An 18857-nucleotide genomic window follows, 5' to 3' on the forward strand; every position below is an offset into this window, starting at 1 on the left:
TCAGTAAGGGGCAAACAACCAAAATACCGACTGCTATCATATTTTGAAAAGCATTTCCACACGGAATTTCCCCCCAAATCACAAATCCATTCTAAAATGACACACAGTTCACATTATCTACATTTATTATTATTAAATATTTAGTACCTGTAAGGTATAAATATGGATTGAATGGAAGAAAATAGGAACTGAAACCAAACTATCCCAGATGCACACACACAGACTGATTTTTTTTTTTCTAGTCTTCATGCTCTCTGAATGGAGCATCAGGAACAGTAATTCTGATATAGAATTGAGTTGAGAATATTTCTTTCCTAGGAGAAATTCTTAGGGAAAGGACACAATCATTGGAATCTTAAATGGACATAAGGAGATATATGTGCAAGAAGTTAAGATACTAATAAAGAGAACTAGCCCAGTGGAAAGCAGGTTATAGACATAGCAGATGGGTGCTTTATTGAGAGATTGAGAAGGGAAAAAGATACACACACACACACACACACACACACACACACACGTATATCTTTTTAGTTCATATATATATATGAACTAAAGAAAACAAAAAGAATCAGTTGTGTATTTGGTAGCACAGTATAAGGAATGATTGCTAATTTCTCATGGACTATTTGACTACTGGAGTAAAGGGTGTTACATACACTTATTTCTTTGGTTTAAGTTTCTCACTTCTCCAAATATTAAGGTAGACAAGAAAACAGGGAGATGATATTAGATGCTGAGAGGGAAGAGCACTAGAAAGTTATTTCAAAGTCAAGAAGGTATCGGATTATAACTTGATGGGTTTCTAGGGCTAGTTGGTGATACATAAATAAGATTTCTCTGTGACTAGTAAGTACGCGCATGAACCCAAGTTCAGAATGCTGATGATCCTGAGCAGGAAATATGAAAATCCTTCTTGTGCTAGTGGAGGGATTGCCTTTCTTGATTTTTTTTTTTCTGTTTCCCCATGTTTCAGTATCCCTTGCTTTGACATTACTTGTCTTAGACATTTTGTTCAATTGTATAAACATGGATCAAATTGAAAAAAATAGGAACTGGAACCAAACTATTACAAGTGCAACTTTTGTTCTGATCTTAAGTTTCTCTGAAGGGAGCTCGAAGTTGTAGTTGCAGCTGGAGTGTCAATCACCTTCATGTAATCATTCAAAGAAGCTAATGGAGTCTCTCTAGCTTCACTGTGGCCGCCATTTTTTCACATGCACACCGCCTTAACTCTTTGCAGTCTTTTGAGAAAGCCTTTCCATTGAGGATGGTCACACAGTCCCTGCTTCTTAGGCTGGTGAAATCTATAATTATCTCAAATCTTAAAAAAGAAAAAAATGTTAATTTAATCACAGTTTGTTTCTAAAATGAAATATTAAGTACCCAAGAAAGTACATAGGAAGTATTCCTAGCTGGATAAAATTATAGAATAGATGCCCAGAATGACTTTGCTGGAAAGATGGGGTCACCAAGTCCTTTTAAATTTTTCAGTCCCTCAATTTCCATAGTTATTCTTAGAAGCATCAGATCACCCAAAACAACAAAAACTGTTTGTAACTAATATTACGTTACACATTATAATCAAAACTTAACATATAATTTTATTGCCATCTGAAAAATTATCTACCTTCAGTTTACTTAAAAATTACCTGCTTAGTTTATTTAACTATGAAATAAAAATGATTACATTGAATATGTTCTATTTCCTGGGAGAATAAATTCTATATGGTATATAAAGAAGAAAGATGTCTGTTTAAATATGGCTTTCAATTATATATTACATTTACCTATTTCAAAGGATATTATGCACACTCCTATCTAAATGCTCACATAAGTAAATCTAATTTTTGATAATATTACTCTTTATTTTATCAGTAAATCTATTCTCAGAGACTGTATTTTTAAAGATGTGCTCCCCATTACAATGCACATCTGAGAAAGGCAAGAAATCTGAGATCTTATACTAGCTCTGGGTATTGACAAGTGGTGAAGTTTTATGACTTTAGGCAAGTCACCATTACAACTGGACTTGAGTTTACTCACTCAACAAAGATTTCTCCTCTTCTTTCCGCTCCCTTCCCCTCCTCTTCCTTCCCCTCCCCTCCTTTAGGGAATCCCAGACAATTTTAATGCTCCAAGAAACTTCAGGCTCTAAAATAAATAAAATTCTAAAAGCAACCAGACAAAGAACTTTCTCTATTATTTTATTAATAATGTGCATCTGTCTCCCTCTCTACTTTATAAACCATTCAAGAGCAAGCACTATTTTATACATTGGTGGATATTCTTCCTACAAACATAGCATCCAATACAAAGCAGATGTTCCATTACAATTTATTGAAACAAATTGTTGAACTCTGTCACTCAACAACATGGCTCTATTAAATGCCTTTCCAACAAAATATTCTGAAGGCTTACAGTTCAGAGGTGTAAGGGGTTCCATCCAACCAGAGCCAGGCCTTGCCACTGCCATTGCGGGATAGCCCTGTCCAATACGAGTAGAAAAACTCAGTGTAGCTCTGAGACATGGCAAACTCCTGTGAAAGACACACAAGAAAACCTTTAGCTTTAGAAATTGTGTGTGTGTGTGTGTGTGTGAGTGTGTGTGTGTGTATATATATATATATATATATATATATACACACACACACACAGATGTGTGGGGCCAACCAACACTTTTCATAAGAGAATAGCATGAGTCCTGCCTCACATAGATGATAGTACACTTCAGAGGAAAGCTTTTGTGCTGAGATCAGTGAATGTGTCAAAGTTAAAAAATGTATTTTGTTTTAATAAGCCTGGAATGTATACTAATAATCTGAAATCAAGAATCACACCACTGAAGGTTTATAAATGATCATTATTTTCAAGTCACAGGGTAAATACTAAGATTGATATATAAAAAAACACAGGAGACAGATTTACAAAAAGATGATTGATATAAAAAAATACAGGAGACAGATTTCCAAAAAGATGTAGTGGTGATTCTGGGAAATGGAAGACTATGGAAGGTAAAGTGAAAGAATGGGGAAGTAACCTTTATAAATACATGAGAAAAGGACTGACCAGGAAGGAAGAAAGAAAAATGAATACACTGATGCAAAAAGAGGTAAAAGAAGAATTTGGAAGGACGATTTATGTCTCAGACAAGGAAGGGAAGAAAGAAAAAAAATCTTTGTGTGTGTACGTGTGTGTGTGTGTGTGTGTGTGTGTGTGTCCCTGAGTGCAAAAAGTGGGAGAGCCCATGGACACTGACTCCTTAGATTTTTCTTATATAGCCTTTTTAAAGACCTGTTTTTAAGAATACTTCAAACACTGACAAAATCTCAGGACCTTACCAACACTTCTTGTGTGTTTATCTTCAGCATGGTGGAGTGCTCAGCAATGCAGAAATATTCACAGCCTTGCCAATTCCTGCTCTCTTTATAGAACTGGTAGCATTTGTCCCCATGCCACTTCCATTTTTCTGGGCAAGGGCTACATCTGTGCTCTTGGAAAGAAATCAATTTTAATAAGATATTTTTTATCCAGATTTGCTGGTTTTCCACTCCTGAAATTATATAGTATGTGATGACCCAAGAAAGAATGGATTCCCTTTCTCTTAGCTATTTCATTGCCCAGGCAATAACTACAAATGTTTACCTAGCACTCACTATGTGCTTTGAATTGTAATTGGTGCTGAGCATACAGTGGAAATTAAAACAGACGCTACCTGCTTTCATGGATTTGGAATGTAGCAATGAGTGACTGGCACTTCCTTGTCCTTTTCCCTATGCAGTTCAGCATACAGAGAGGATATTCAATTTCATAAAGAACTTTTCATATGTTCAGTAACTCAATATGCATTGTACTTAAGAAACATTTGAAGTTCTATAATTTTCTTCCTCAAAATCCTCTTATAGGAGTAATATGATTTTTTTAAATGCAGCACATACCAATAGGATACGGACTCTGCTCATTCTAAACACAAGTAAATACAATTTTAGAAAAACATAACTACTAAGCCAAGTATGAATTAGAATGGTAAATCTCCATGTATCAGAGATTAAGATGGGCATCGAATTTAGAGAAGTAAGAGCATAGGTCAAGGGTGAGATGAACTATGTGGATAGTGGCTGTAAATATAGGAACTAGGCCCTGAGAGCCATGGTTTTAACACTTATATGGGAACTTGGGCTTGCGCCTTTGAGGGTTGGGGCCTATAACAAGTCCGTTGTGGGTAAATAGTGGGATAGGAACTCAATAATTCCATAAAAATGTCTTTATTTTAAAAATCCAGTGTCAAAATATTGATGTGTTAAACTGAATGGTCAGTACACAAGTGGATACTACATTATTGTTTGTAGTTTTCTGTATAGTTGAAATAGTTCACAAGATAAAGCAAAGTTTTAAATAAATAAGTTAGGAGATTTCTTTGTAAGTCAGTTTATATCTCTGTCCCAGACGTTATTTCTTGTGTACCACACTGACTATTCCTACCTCCACTTTGATACTTAATTGTATTTCAAATTCAACATGCCCAAAACAGCATTCCTGGTTTCTAACCTTCCCCTTATAACCACAGAGTTCTTTCCCATTTCACTTGGTCACATCATTATGCTTCTAGTTGCTTTGTCCAAAAACTCTGGAGATATCTTTGACTCCTTTATTTCTCTCACATTCCATTTCATTCCATCATGCATTCATCTCCACTGATAACATCCTAGTTGGAGGCACCATCATCTCTACTGGAATACTTCAATAGCTGTCTGTTATGTAATATATCTGTTTCTATCCTTCCCTATTCCAGTCTATTTCCAACATATTTGCAGGGTTAGCCTTTAAAAATTCACGTCAGATGAGTATTTCCTCCGCTCAAGATCCTGTCATGAATTCTCACTAGGCTTAAAATACAAGCTAACTAAATCCCTTACAATGTTCCCTAACGCCATAAATACTCCCTCACTCTGCTCCAGGTACACAGGGTCCTTATTATTCCTTGAATATGCAGATATATTCACATTTTAGGACTCTTACACTTTTTTCCCTCTCTATGAGGCTTATTCTACCTCCATATATGCACATGGCTAAGTCCCTCAACTCCTCAACTCTTCAAATCTTTGCTCCTATATCATCATCTTAATTAGGAATTTATGGTATCTCTATTTAAATTTGCAACCTACCATCTGTGAATCCCTAATCCACCTTACCTTGTCTACTTTATTTCCTATACGATTAATTACCTTCTCATATATGATGATGTTCAGGTTGACCAACCATTCTTGTATGCCTGGAATCTAGGGTTTCCCAGAATTCAGGACTTTCAGTTCTAAAACTGGAAAAGTTTTGCACAAACTTAGACAAGCTGGTCATCTTATTTTATGTTTTTAAGTCCATTTATTACAACTACCTTCAATAGTGTAAGAGGTTCATGAGGAAAGAAATCTTTGTGTTTTGTATTGTATGTATCAGTAGGTGCTCAATGAACACTAATTGAGTTGGTGGATAAATGGATGGATAATGGGAAAGAGGAAAGTAAGAAATCAAGAGGAACAAAATAAAACTAACTAACATCAAACCAAGAACATTTTCATGAGAATAAAGAACATCATTAACACTTTTGCATGTAGATTTTATATTTAAACTAAATGTAGTTTATTTGTGTAGCTTTTTTATTTGTTTTTGTGCAGCTATATGTAAATTCCAGAGACCATTCATGTCACAGAAATTTGGGTTACCTTCTGATAATGTGTCATCCAACAAATAAAATAATGTACACTGGGGGCTATTGTTATCAGAAACATAAGAAGAAGGGGGGGAAGTACACGAGGTGGTAGATGTGTTAATTAACCTTGATCTTGATAATTACTGTATAATGTATGTGTATATCAAAGCATCTCATTGTACCCTTTAAATATATACCATTATACTTGTCAATTATTTCTCAATAAGGTTAAAAAAGAAAAAAGACAAGAAAGAAAATTGTGATCAGTGAGATCATTAGTCACGTGGAAAAGAATCACTTTAGGGAAGTGGAAGTGAGCCTATTGATATTATTTACTGGGTAACTATGCATTCAGGCTGTCTGCGTAGTGTGGGAAGTGGTACGTGTCTGGAAGATGAAGAGACTTCCTTCTAATTCAGAGCCCTTGAAAGAAAAATAAAAAGTGGAGACTTGGAATATATGTAGCTTCCAATGCATGCCTGAGGAGAACAGAAGGGAAGGCTGACTTGAATACAGCTGGATATTATGAAACATAAAAAGAGAGGAGAAAAAAAGACAGGAATGAGGTGATGCTTCTAGTCTTGTTCAACAGTATTTATCAGAGCATGCTTCATCTGCCACTGGCATTGTCATCATAGGCAGTTCTTATTAAAATGCAGATCTTCGGTACCCAGACAAGTCATACCAAATTAAAATAACTGTAATTTAATTCAATTTATCAGCATTTTTAACTTGCATGATTCTTAAAATTTGAGAACTATAGTGACGAGTTCATTAACTTCTTAATGGGGAAGGATTTATAAAGACATTATCAAATACATACTACTGTTAGGTCTCCATGTGCCAAAGTAAATTGAGGAATAACCCTGTATTTTATGTACTTGTAGTGTTATTTTGGTTATTTGAAGTCAATTGTTTTTATTGTTTAAAATGTCCGAATTTGAAGAATTCTTTCATATATTATAACACAGATGTATCTGAACTAAATGATCTCAATAACTGAAGATGCCCTGGATGCCCAAAGTCAATATTAAGTGTGCCAGACAACTAGTTAAATAATACAACTGGTTAGTTACGTAATACAGTGGTTCCCAGGTACACTGATGGCAAAGTCAGACCCATGTTGACAGATATCCTAAGGGCAGAGGGGAGGATAGTGATCAGAACTCACTTACCTCCAGTTTTGTTATAGAGCTCACGACAGAGTTTTTCAGCCACACGCTGCAGAGTTTCTGCAAGCTTCCTGTTCTGAGCTTGGAGAGATTGCAGCTGTTGGGAGAGATTTCCCAATCTTTCTTCCTTTTCAGAAATACTGTCTTGCTGACTATTGGAGAGCTGGTAGTACTGAAAAACTAACCCAAGTTACTAAGTCAGAATGTACAGCTTATTTCTTCATTTCTATTTCTATTTCTATTTTCTACATATAGTGAACACAAAACAGTGTATTGTTTATGATCTCAGGACCTGAGATCTCATATCACCTATATTCAAGTTTGGACTGTAGTCCATAATAAATTGTATTACTATAGGTAAATTAATTTCTCTAATTTGTTTTTTGATCTGAAATGTGGAATCATAATAATAATTTCTAACTTCAGGAATAAATTCCTTAACCATATTTACTGCTCAATAAATATTTCTGTGTATATTCTCAAACCAGTACTCAATGTGAAACCACAAATCCATGTATCCTTTGAACGTTATATTGAGTATTGACAATGTACCATACATTATCTCATTCAGTCATTAAAATAGTTATGTTATCATTTCTATATTTTAATAGATTTGCAATTGGGCTCAATGAGAACAATTAACTTCTTTAATATTATCTGGCTAGAAAAATTCAACATTTAGGTTTAACTCTCTAGGTTTCAAAGTCTAAGTAGAGAAATGTTTCATGAATCATGAAAGCTGCTTCATATCCTTAAAGAGAATAGTGTTTTCAAAACAATAGTTATATCAAAATGAAGTAAAATTTTGGGGGTTAGGATAGAAACACTAAGAAATACAATTTTTTTAATTTGAAAATTATAAACAAAAGTTCTAAAATTTTCTATAAGAACCAAGTTTTTGATATTAAAATATGCTTTTCGATGTAAACTTTTACCTTGAACCACTTTCTTCAACTGTTAAGGAAACTGTTGTAAGGTGTGGATCTAATGAAGCAAATTTACCCACTTCTTTTTTTACATTTTTCAACTTGTCCTTATTAGTTTGAAATTTAAAGACTTTTTACACATGCATTTTTCCTTGTTTGATTTTCACAAGTGTATTCAAAATAATTTTATAACTTCTTGAACTTTTTGTAAAAATATTATAGGGATTAAGGACCTGATCTGTTCTTATATTTTGCAGATGGAATATAAATAAAATCTCTTCCCTCTGCATTAAGCCCACTGAGCTAGACATACTAAAAATAAAAAACCACTGCCTGTACTCTTTTGAGGAATGGAAGAGGGCTGAAGCATGCATTCATTCAAAACTGTTGATTTTAAATATTGGCATATAATCAGACAAAAACCTTCTTATCTCAAACAGAACACAAGAGTCTAGCTGGCAAGTGATTACTCTATTTTAATGTTTCTTCCACTACTCATCATATACATAGGTACTTTAGAATAAGATACATTGAATTATCCACAGGCTCCAGAATTAAATTTTAAAAAAATTCATAACAAGTATTTCTCATCCTGGACAAACCTTGGAACCAGGATTCTCCCCCAAGTCAGAGCGCAGACTTACACACAAGCCCCAGCGCTGCCAGGCCCATCAGCAGCACCAGGCACAAAGTGAGGAGGGTCAGGGCCGCTGGACGCCAAGCTAAAGAGGGCGGCCGGTGCTCTGCAGGAACAAAAGAAAAGGCAGGGTTTCGCTCTTTCTTCCTCTTGGATCTGTATCAGCAGCAAGCGAGAGGAGTCAATTCTGGGAAAGAACATATTCTGCAGGACAGCAGTAATCAGGGACTAGATAACATTCCTTCTGTCCTCAGAAACGTTGTCATAAGGCTCGGTGCCAAGCCTCACTCATCACGGCTAGATTCTTTCACAAGCCCCACCCATTTCTATCCCCCACACCCACCCCATCCTACTTTCCACTGAATCAAGTTATACATTACCATTTATTATCTTTATATGATTGTTTGTATAACCTTATTTTTGACAAAATTCGAGTTATGAAAGACTCTCATGAAAATGCCTTAAGAAAGAACAACTTTTAACATCATCAGAGAAGAAACAAAATTAAATTTTGTTAGTTTTGCAAAACGCCACCCCACCCCAAAGTTCCATATACGCTTCCTCTAAAAAGCAAATTGCACATCAGTAATGAGAAACAATCATTTTACTGTTTCTTTTTGGGATTTCTTTGTTGAAAGTCCCTTTTTTGTAAGGATTTTGTTTGTTCATCCATTTGTTTCATACCTCTCCAAAAATAGATTATAGAGAAATACAATCATCGACTTCTCAAGGATGGATCTAATCTATCTCACTTTTGAGCCGATGGAAAAACTGTAGGTAGCATCCCTTGCCCACACCCCCACACGTTTGCCTTGTGGTAATTTTAGGGGCTCCACTCAGTGGAAAGTAAACCCATCACCTAGTGAAGTCAGCTATCAATCTGAATGACCTGAGATATCTGACAAGGAAGACCCCCTCTCCCCCAATCAGGTGGAGGTAGCATCTAGCACTGTGATTAAAATGAAACAAAGGGAGAGAAACCCTCAAACAAACTGATCTCTTCTTGACCTGAGCATTTTACTTCCTTGGGAATTCAAGTCAGGTTCCAAAACAGAAAGAGCAAAGAAACAAACTCACTTCCTCTTTAGAAAAGCCCTCTGCATAATATATTCTAGGCACAGAGACTTATGTTAAATATTATTTCCAAATAGGGAATGAGAAGTGGCAAAGATAGTATAGAAATAGAAAATATCATTACTATTCTTTGGAACTTACAATCTAATAGGGAAAATAAGTAAAAATCCTGGAGCCCTGGGAGGGGTCCATGTGTCCATCTGTAGCATATCACCCTGTTGTGTATGTTTTTAAAAAATAAGATTATTAAGTATTATTTTCATGGTTTTTCTGTTTTTGAGTACATTCTATCAAAACAGTGGTCTTGTCTATCTTGTTCACCGGTGTATTTATAGTACTAGAAATAGTGCCTGGCACGTAAGGGCTGAATACATATTTGAACGAGTAAATGAATGAAGAATGAAATGATGAAAAATTAAAATTACCTAAACTATGTAACTTTTACAAAGGCACAGAAGATTATCTAAAGTTAAACCTTATAGGTTGACTTTTAAAAATCTATTGATTTTTCAGCAATAGTTTTTGTCAGCAGACGGGGGGCAGCTAAATTCATCTCCCAGCCATACTGGCTTCTATACACTGACGTGAGATTTTGAATCATGCACAGATCCCAGAGAGTTTTGCTTTCTCCCCTACTTCTTTTCATCAGCTGGCCCGTGTGGTTTGTTTTAAATTTTCCTGAAAAATTGCTGACTTCTCAAAGCTTTGCCCTTAAGGATATCTCAGATCAAAACATCATAAAAGAGCAAGAGTCTAAACCTACTCTCCAAAACCCAAAGCCTTTTTAAAGTTCTGTGTAACTAAAGAACATTAAGCATGTGGATGTGTCTAGATTTCAGAGGTAAAAGTGCACCAACTATCATGGTGGCTTTTTCACCATATCTGTTATTACCATCAAATAATTATATATCTTATTCCTTTTGATTTATATCTGTCTTACTCCAGTAGAAAGTAAGCTCCTTCCTAGAAAAAGATCATTGTCTGTTTAGCATGTAGGACATCAGTTGAAAAAAAGCTCAATTAATGTTGAATGAATGAATGAATGTATGTGTCTATTATATACAGATATCTCTCTTATATGCCTATCTACCCCTGCTTAGGTGCATTTACATTGATACAAATGTAAAAGGAATCATTTTTTAAAATGCTGTTATGATTAATATTTCTTTGGCCAAAACTAGAAGTAATAAGAAAGTAAAGGAGAACTATGAAATCAACCTAATTATTCATTCTTTAAGAAATCTGCTTTCCCTCCTATAATATAAACATAAATGAAAGTATTGATTTTCTTTCCAAAGGATCGAAGAGTGAACTTAAATCCTTACTGTGAAGTGGGGGCATGGACTTTGGGAATTAAGATATTATTTAATAACAATTATATCTATGTAAAGAATAAATACACGATCCTTTCTAAGACTGCCTCTAGGACAGAATAAGAAAGAAGTGTAGTAAATCTTCTGTTAAGGAAACAGAAGAATTTAAAAATTCCCTTCTAAGGAATTAATCATCTTTCCTTGATCATTTGGAAATTTTTCTGCTTTGATCTCTTTCTCTCTCTCTCTCTCTCTCTCTCTCTCTCTCTCTCTATTTTTCCCTCCCTCTCTCCTTTCTTTCCTCCTTCTCCTTTTCTCCCTCAATATTTACAGTCTCTTCCTATTTTATCTAGATATCCAGAGAAGCACAATCTTAGGGAGTTTCTATACCAGGTATGGTCATTTCTTAGGAAACCAGGTTTCCAAGATTGAAAGTTTCACTTTTTTTTTTTTCTTTGATGCTGTTTTCCCCCTCTAGGTATTTTTTTTTTCTAACTGTGGGTTTAATGTTCCTGAGTTTTATTCCAAGTGCCCCTGATTATAATGAAGTCTCTCTCTAGGGACCACTCACACTAAAATAAGAAAAATAAGCTGCTTGGGAGGTGTTTCAGTTTGGTTTGGCTTTATTGTGTCTTTATTTCTTGGAAGAAAACTCTCATGCTGTCTCCTGAGGCATGTTTAGAAGAAGGTGTGGACAGGCCAAAGAATGATATAAACATCCCTAGGAATAATAAGATATATATATACAGAAAGAAAGAAAAAAAAACAGCCCTTTCCTGTATCCTCTTACTATAAAAGGCTGCAGTGTTAAGATCAAGTTTTGAGTACAAATTCCTTTGTAGTTATAATAAACTTTGTGGATGAAGAGAGTTGTCATATTAAACCAGTTACTCTTCATCGGCATCACAGAGAGGAAATTTTATACACTTCCATTTCTTGGGCCTATAAGAAATGAAACAGACATTATTAAATGTAATCTATTAGCATGCCTCCAACATAGAAAGGATTATAAAAGCTGGAAGAGACCAAGAGAATTTAAATAATTTGCACAAAGCCACACTGCAAACGATTAGCAGAGCCAGGATTAAGCTGCCATGCTTAACTCCACTCTGTATACTTCCCTGTGAACCAGGATCCACATAGAAACAGGGGCTACCCTGATGGCAAGGTACTTGATATTTCAGAAAATACATATCTTCTCCTTTAGATCACTGTACTTTTAACATTTTTTAATCACGAGATATTACTAGCCCATATCTGTTCCTTGGATATAGTTTAAATTTTTAAATGTTGTCTTTTCAGCAACTTCTTGTTTCCTTAATCTTAGCATGTGGCAGTAAACCTCCTCATGAGAGTGTTCGAGGTTTTGTGGGTTAAGAGTATTTTTCAGTGTTCATGAAAATGCATGTTTGCTTTCTCTTATGAATATATTACAAATACTTGCTGTTTTCACTCTCTCTAAAAGTAAATGGGTGTCATGCTTCCTATAATTTCAAAAGAACATATATCTAAAAACATGTTATTTCCAGAATATATCAAGTTTCCAATTTACAGCAATTAGAAACTGAATTATACATTTTCTTTTGAGTAAAATGTAAATGAATCAATTTTATATCCCGATCAAGGAGTTTTATTTCTGAAATATAATTCAAAAATAACATTACTATTAATGACAATTGTTAACATGAACTTCTGAGATAAATGCCTTATAAGAATCATCTCATCGGGCCGGCCCGGTGGCTCAGGCGGTTAGAGCTCCGTGCTCCTAACTCCGAAGGCTGCCGATTCGATTCCCACATGGGCCAGTGGGCTCTCAACCACAAGGTTGCCAGTTCAATTCCTCGAGTCCCGCAAGGGATGGTGGGCTCTGCCCCCTGCAACTAAGATTGAGCACGGCACCTTGAGCTGAGCTGCCTCCCGGATGGCTCAGTTGTTGGTTGGAGCGCGGGCTCTCAACCACAAGGTTGCCAGTTCAATTCCTCGAGTCCCGCAAGGGATGGTAGGCAGTGCCCCCTGCAACTAAAATTGAACACGGCACCTTGAGCTGAGCTGCCGCTGAGCTCCCGGATGGCTCAGTTGGTTGGAGCCTGTCCTCTCAACCACAAGGTTGCCGGTTCGACTCCCGCAAGGGATGGTGGGCTGTGCCCCCTGCAACTAGCAACGGCAACTGGACCTGGAGCTGAGCTGCGCCCTCCACAACTAAGACTGAAAGAACAACAACTTGAAGCTGAACAGAACCCCCCACAACTAAGATTGAAAGGACAACAATTTGACCATTGTTCCCCAATAAAGTCCTGTTCCCCTTCCCCAATAAAATCTTTAAAAAAAAAAAAAAAAAAAAAAGAATCATCTCATCTATCCTTACAAACACCCAATGAGGTAGATACTAGGATTATAATACCCCTTGTACAGGTAAGCAACTGAGTCCTAGAGGGGTTAGTTACTTTACTCAAGGGCACCCAGCTTGTGATAATAATACTCACTGAGTGTGTTATATATATGCTGTGGTATTTCATTTGTATCTCCCAAAAATCATTCAAGAGTATGCCATTTTCAACCTTTATTTGGGTAAGAAAACTAAAGTATGGAGGAGTAACTTAGTTTGCTTAGGGTTGCACAACTAGTAAGTGATGGAGCCAGAAGTGTTATTGAAGCCACTTATTCTAGAGATGAATATTTTAAATCATTCTCCTATCCCTTCAACAAATCCCACATTAATATTTGGTCTTATATGTCAGTTCCATATAGAATTATAGAAAGACTCCAGTGTTTTGCCACTTGCAAATTTTCACTTCTATATTGTGAAATATCTCAGTAATACCCACCTTACATTATACATTCTCCACTCTACCACCAAAGTGAACTTTCTAAAGTATAAATTTAATCTCGTCCTTAAGGATAAAACCATTACTTAGCATGCTATACAAGGCCCTGCATAATAGGATCCCATCCTATGTTTTTGCCTTATCTACTTACATCCCCCTCATACATCACTCCTTTTGAGGATTAACTATTCCTCAGCCCCATCATCTACTGTGCCATCATGTTTTGCCTGCTGATGATCCCCAAATTATCTTACTGATCTAATATCAATCCAAAATTAACATTTCATCTTTCTCCTCTGAACACTTGTCTTAATTTTATCTGTTAATACACTGCAACAAGCTAGGTCCTTACCTCTCTGCTTTTGTATTTGCAAATGTGATCCTCACAATGGAAATGTCACCCAGTGCGCCATCTTGCTCTACCTGGAAAAGTTGGGCTCAGCCTTACAGACCAGATCAAATGTCATCTTGTTAAAAAACACACACATGATGTAAGCACAATAAGTAACTTATTCATTGCTATTTTCTTCTGGGGCCTCCTATATATATTCCATAGCACTACATAATACTTTCTTATAATTATTGATTCAGATTATTCCTTCCACTTCTCTAAGCACTTAAAAATACGGTCTCCCAGCACCTACCATAATGTTTGCTATTTAATAGGTATTCATTAAAGATTATTGACTCAATTAGATGTGATTTATGCCATGACTCTTCAATGAAGGGTTTATGTTGTAGTTGATAAATGAAGCTAAAAATTTGGGAAAATTGGAGAATATTGTAATTAATATGAGTAAGGAAAAAGTGGAACTTGAATTTATCATTAAAGTTTTCTTTCCCTTAAATCCAAATCAGTTTCATATTCTTTTGACAGGACTATATTTAATCTTCAGCAGGAATTTTGGTTCATCAGTTATTTCATTTTCTCTCTCCCCAGTACGTTAGTAGTGTGAAGTGTTCTAGCTGTATTCTTTTCAAGCTACAATTGAGTTAGAATCTGCCAGATCTTTAAAAAAAAAATTATAAAACACTCATGCAGCCCCATAATACCTCAGCTTTAACACTTTATCTTTTGTTTTTACATCTAGGATCCTCAAAAAAGAAAAGAAAAGAAAAGAAAAACAACTTAAATTATTTATTTTCCTATTTAACGATTAGTGCCTTCCAAACCTATGCTATTAAAAATTACCAATAATCTATTTTCCTTCTTATTGCTGAAATGATAAATTGTTTTTAGACTTCTTATTCCTTGAACTTTCTACAACATTTATTATTATTTTTAAAATTCACTATTCACTACTACTGTTGTTTTTATCCATTTCTTTTAAAGTTATTGTCTCTTGGCTTCCTAGATGCTTTTCTCTCCTGGTCCACTCCTACCACTGTCCATCATTCATTCGTAGTAGCTCTTATTGCAATCTCTTACTGCCCCTTAATTTTGTATTTCCTAAAATTCTTTCCTTGGCACTCTTATTCTTGCTTTTTATTGCTTGTCTTTTCATTTCACATTCTCTTCTTCAGTGATATCACTCATTCCCATTCTCAGAAGGTTTAATTCTTACCTAAATGCTGACAATTCTCACATAAATATGTAGCTCAGAATCCCTACCTTCAATCCATATGCTGTACATACAAGTGTCTTCAGGCAACTCCAATTGCATGTCCCTTTTCTTACAGGCATCTCAAACTCAAACTGAATTCATCATCTTATTTCCTCTTGTAGTTTCTATCTCAGTTAATGGCAGCACCATTACAAATGAGAAGACAAGGAAAGGAACCTAGTTAACCAATGCTCCTTTCCTTGTCTTCTCATTTGTAACCAATCACAATTCTTTAAGTTCTACCTCTTCAACATCTCTCATATTTGATTCCTCTTCCGCATTCCCATACTACTTCAGTTCAGGTTCTTTTAATCCCATGCTTAGACTAATGCAAAATCTGGGTATTAGCTTCTCTAGTTTCATACTCCTTCAATCCATCCGCCTCATTGCAGCCTAGATGGTCTTCTAAAAGCACAAAATTGATTATATTACACCTGTTTAGATCCTTCAGTGACCTCATTTTACCTACTGAATGGAATCAGAATACTTAAATGTGACATAGTAAGTCCTCCTTAGCTTCCCAGACTTACCCTTTGTTAAGCTTCCCCCTCACTGACTTTAAACCTTAGCCGTAATATATTGCTTCTAGTTCTCTGAAACACAAAGTTACTTAAGATCTCCATAGTTTTCTCTCATTTGTCTGTCTGCCTGTAGCGCCCCTAGTCCCTTAAACCCTCCCATCTCTGCTTCCATATCCTGAGGAACATCTTAAAGTCAACCCAACTCAATGATCACTCTCTCAAACCTTTCCAGATCTCCTCTACCCCTACCAGACAGAAGTGACCGAGCTCTCCATTTTACCGTACACATGGTTTCATCACGGCGCCTTATCACACTGATTACTGACTTGAGAATTGTATTGGACTTTAAGTTTCCTCATAAACAGGAATCATATCATGTTTGGCATTATATCCTCAGTACTTTGCAATAGGACTGGCCGAACATGACCCCAAGCACCAGTTTGTGGAAAGGCTTTAGGGTATTGCCTTTCATTTTTGCTTTCTAGCTTCCAAATCATTTAGCATTTTTAACATAATTATAACTATATTTTGAAAAAAATGAAAATCTAGAAAATAAATGAATGTATATTACTTATTTTTATTAATTCTAAAATTTTCCAGTTGTAATTGTGTCACAATATTATGTTGAACCTGAATCTTCTGCATTGCCAAAAAATTTCCAGAGTGATTTTTGTTCTGTCATTTTTAACAGTCAAAATTATATCAGATCTATTTTCCTAAGAAATAATTCAACTTCATAGTGACTTTCCTCTAAATATTTGCATTATCACAAGACGAAAACAAGATTCTATACACACAGGGTAAGATAACTGTTTTCAGATGTTTGCCTAGAAGACACTGTTTTGCAACCTCTACTCCTACTGTTTCAATTTCCATTTCTTACAAAAAGGTTGTCAGATGTTTTAGTTAGTGTTTTATTTCGCACCATCTCCTTCTCCACCCTCCAACCTCAGCAGAATTTGTTACACCCTGTTCCTGATTATGCTGATCACTAATTCTCATGAGAGTTCCTGGCTCTAGTCAATAGTGAAAAATGAAGTTATCCACAAGCCACTTAAAACCACAGCCTTCAGCAGTGACTCTTCACAGGATTTGTTGAAGAAAAATATACTGTATCCTATTATACATATGTAGTGGCTACAGAAACTGACATACCAAAATTGTCACTGTATTTCACACCAACGAAGCTGGAAATCCCCAGTGTCCCCTCATAGCTTACTAGATAATTTAGAAGAGAAAAACCGAAAGCACATAAGTGAGTCTCAGGTGACCAATCATTCAATAAAGAAAGTGAATAGAAAGGTTTAGTAGAGGAAAGGAAGAACACATAACGTTCCTTGGTTAAGAGAAATGGAAGAGAACAGGGTAAGAGTGTGTGCCAGATTTACAGAGGTGAAGAAGACCTGGATATGGTTAAAAGAAAGAACATATTAAGATACAGGCACTTGGTATAGATCTCTTTGATGCAGATTGACACAGAAATGTTAAATAGAACATTTTAGGAATTCTCAAGGAATGGATATTGAAAAGAAACTCACATTTTGTTGTGACTGAAATGTACGAAGGACTTTATGTAGCTAATCAACTTTAGCACTCATAGCCATCTTATTTATAGGAGAGGTTTTGTTACCTCTATTTAACATCTGTTAACATGAGTTAATACGTATAAAGTGCTTAAAAATGCCCAGCACATAATAATCACTATATACATGTTTATCATCATTAACATTTTATAAATGAAAAAACTGAGGCCCCAGAATACTTAATTAATTTGTCCAATACCACACAGTAAGTGGCATACCTGGTATTAGAACCTAGTCTTGTCTGTATTACAGTGTGAGGTCATTTTACTACAAATCAAGTCACATTTTTGCCTTAGATTGGCTGAGTTGCCCAGGAAATAAGATCCTTTTCTATGCATGTAAGTTATCTCTTCTGTGGACTGAAAAATACATATTTTATTACTATGTCACAGGATGAATTATTGGAAATAAAGACATAAGATGGAAGCTAAATGTAACTGAAATTAAATATTTTCATAATTTAATTCAATTGTCTCAATAATATTCTGGGAGACAATAGGATTTAATTGCACTTGAGGCCACCATTTAGAGCATCAAATTACAGAATTTCAGAGTTGAAGGGCCCTTAGAAAGCATTTGCTTTAATTCCTCTCATTTTATAGATGATAAAACCAAACAGCTGATGTTGACATGACTTTCCCAAGGCCTCACAACTTCAAGATGCAGAATTATTATAACAAAATACCAGGGTTGACATTCCTGCTTGGAAAGCTCTGTCTAAAGCCATGAATTCAAAACTAACAGAAAGGTAGCCTCTATAAATCTAAATTTCCAGATCAGATCACAGATGGTTAATAAAACAGCATTGGATGTGACCTACATGGCTGGTGGGAAGGAGAAAGGACATTGCTTTAATTGTAAACGCAACCACACCTTTGCAAGCTATACCCACTTGGTAAAAGCAACACACCCTCAAATGTAAAGCACCTTGCCAGCAACAGAATCTTAGAAAAACAAACATCTGTGCACATACTGAGTTTAATTTTTTAGAGGCTCACATGTGTGGCACACAAGTGGTAGAAAGCGAACAGTTACACATTATTGCAAATCATGAAAACATTTTTCTGTTTTTCCTCTATTTTGCACATTCCTAGGAGAGGTAGCTCATCTCATGCATTTATCAAGGATCTGGCCAATTTAGACTTCAAGAGACAGAGACAGAGTACCTGTGTGCCTAGGCTCTGGCCGCTGGGTTGTAGCAGAGGCTCGAGAATACAGGCTCATGGTGGTGCCTTCATCAGCATCCAGCATGTTCCTCGTGCTGCTGTATTTGGCCTGCATCAGGATTCCTGCAAGGGTGAGGGAGAGCTCTGGTTGGATTGCCCCAAGATGCCTGGCGGCTATGAGACAGTTCAGGAACCGAGACACTGAAAGGCACTCCTAATGTTCTTTTCTCCCAGCAAGTGGCAGGGAAGCCTCTGACTCTAGTTCCTGCCTGGAGAGGCCCAGCCCCTCTCCTGTGAACTTGTACTCTGGATGCCAAATCGGTCAGGCCAAG

At 36.0% G+C, this 18857-nt stretch overlaps 1 protein-coding gene across 1 annotated transcript; it reads right to left on the reverse strand.

The window, feature by feature from the left end:
- Window positions 1-107: 107 nt before the first annotated feature.
- CLEC1A (C-type lectin domain family 1 member A) lies at window positions 108-18857 on the reverse strand. Its single transcript, XM_019713516.3, has 6 exons — window positions 18526-18857; window positions 8447-8545; window positions 6880-7056; window positions 3339-3490; window positions 2419-2537; window positions 108-1321 (listed from the first exon to the last, which is right to left on the reverse strand). Exons 1-6 carry the CDS (start codon window positions 18638-18640, stop codon window positions 1171-1173), a joined length of 813 nt encoding a protein of 270 aa, XP_019569075.1. The 5' UTR covers window positions 18641-18857; the 3' UTR covers window positions 108-1170.

This window comes from Rhinolophus sinicus, chromosome 1 (genome assembly GCF_057876585.1).
Source record: "Rhinolophus sinicus isolate RSI-liver-muscle chromosome 1, RSI-T2T, whole genome shotgun sequence".
NCBI classification, from domain to species: domain Eukaryota; kingdom Metazoa; phylum Chordata; class Mammalia; order Chiroptera; family Rhinolophidae; genus Rhinolophus; species Rhinolophus sinicus.

Bases quoted from the DNA above. Each gene is read 5' to 3' on its own strand.
- CLEC1A (XM_019713516.3), bottom strand. From the start codon at position 18,640: ATGCAGGCCAAATACAGCAGCACGAGGAACATGCTGGATGCTGATGAA. The intron at 7,057-8,446 runs GTAAGTCTGCGC...AACTTGGGTTAG, and splicing joins GGCAGCGCTGGGGCTTGTGT to TTTTTCAGTACTACCAGCTC. The intron at 1,322-2,418 runs GTAAGCCTTCAG...TTCTTTTTTAAG, and splicing joins ACCCCTTACACCTCTGAACT to ATTTGAGATAATTATAGATT.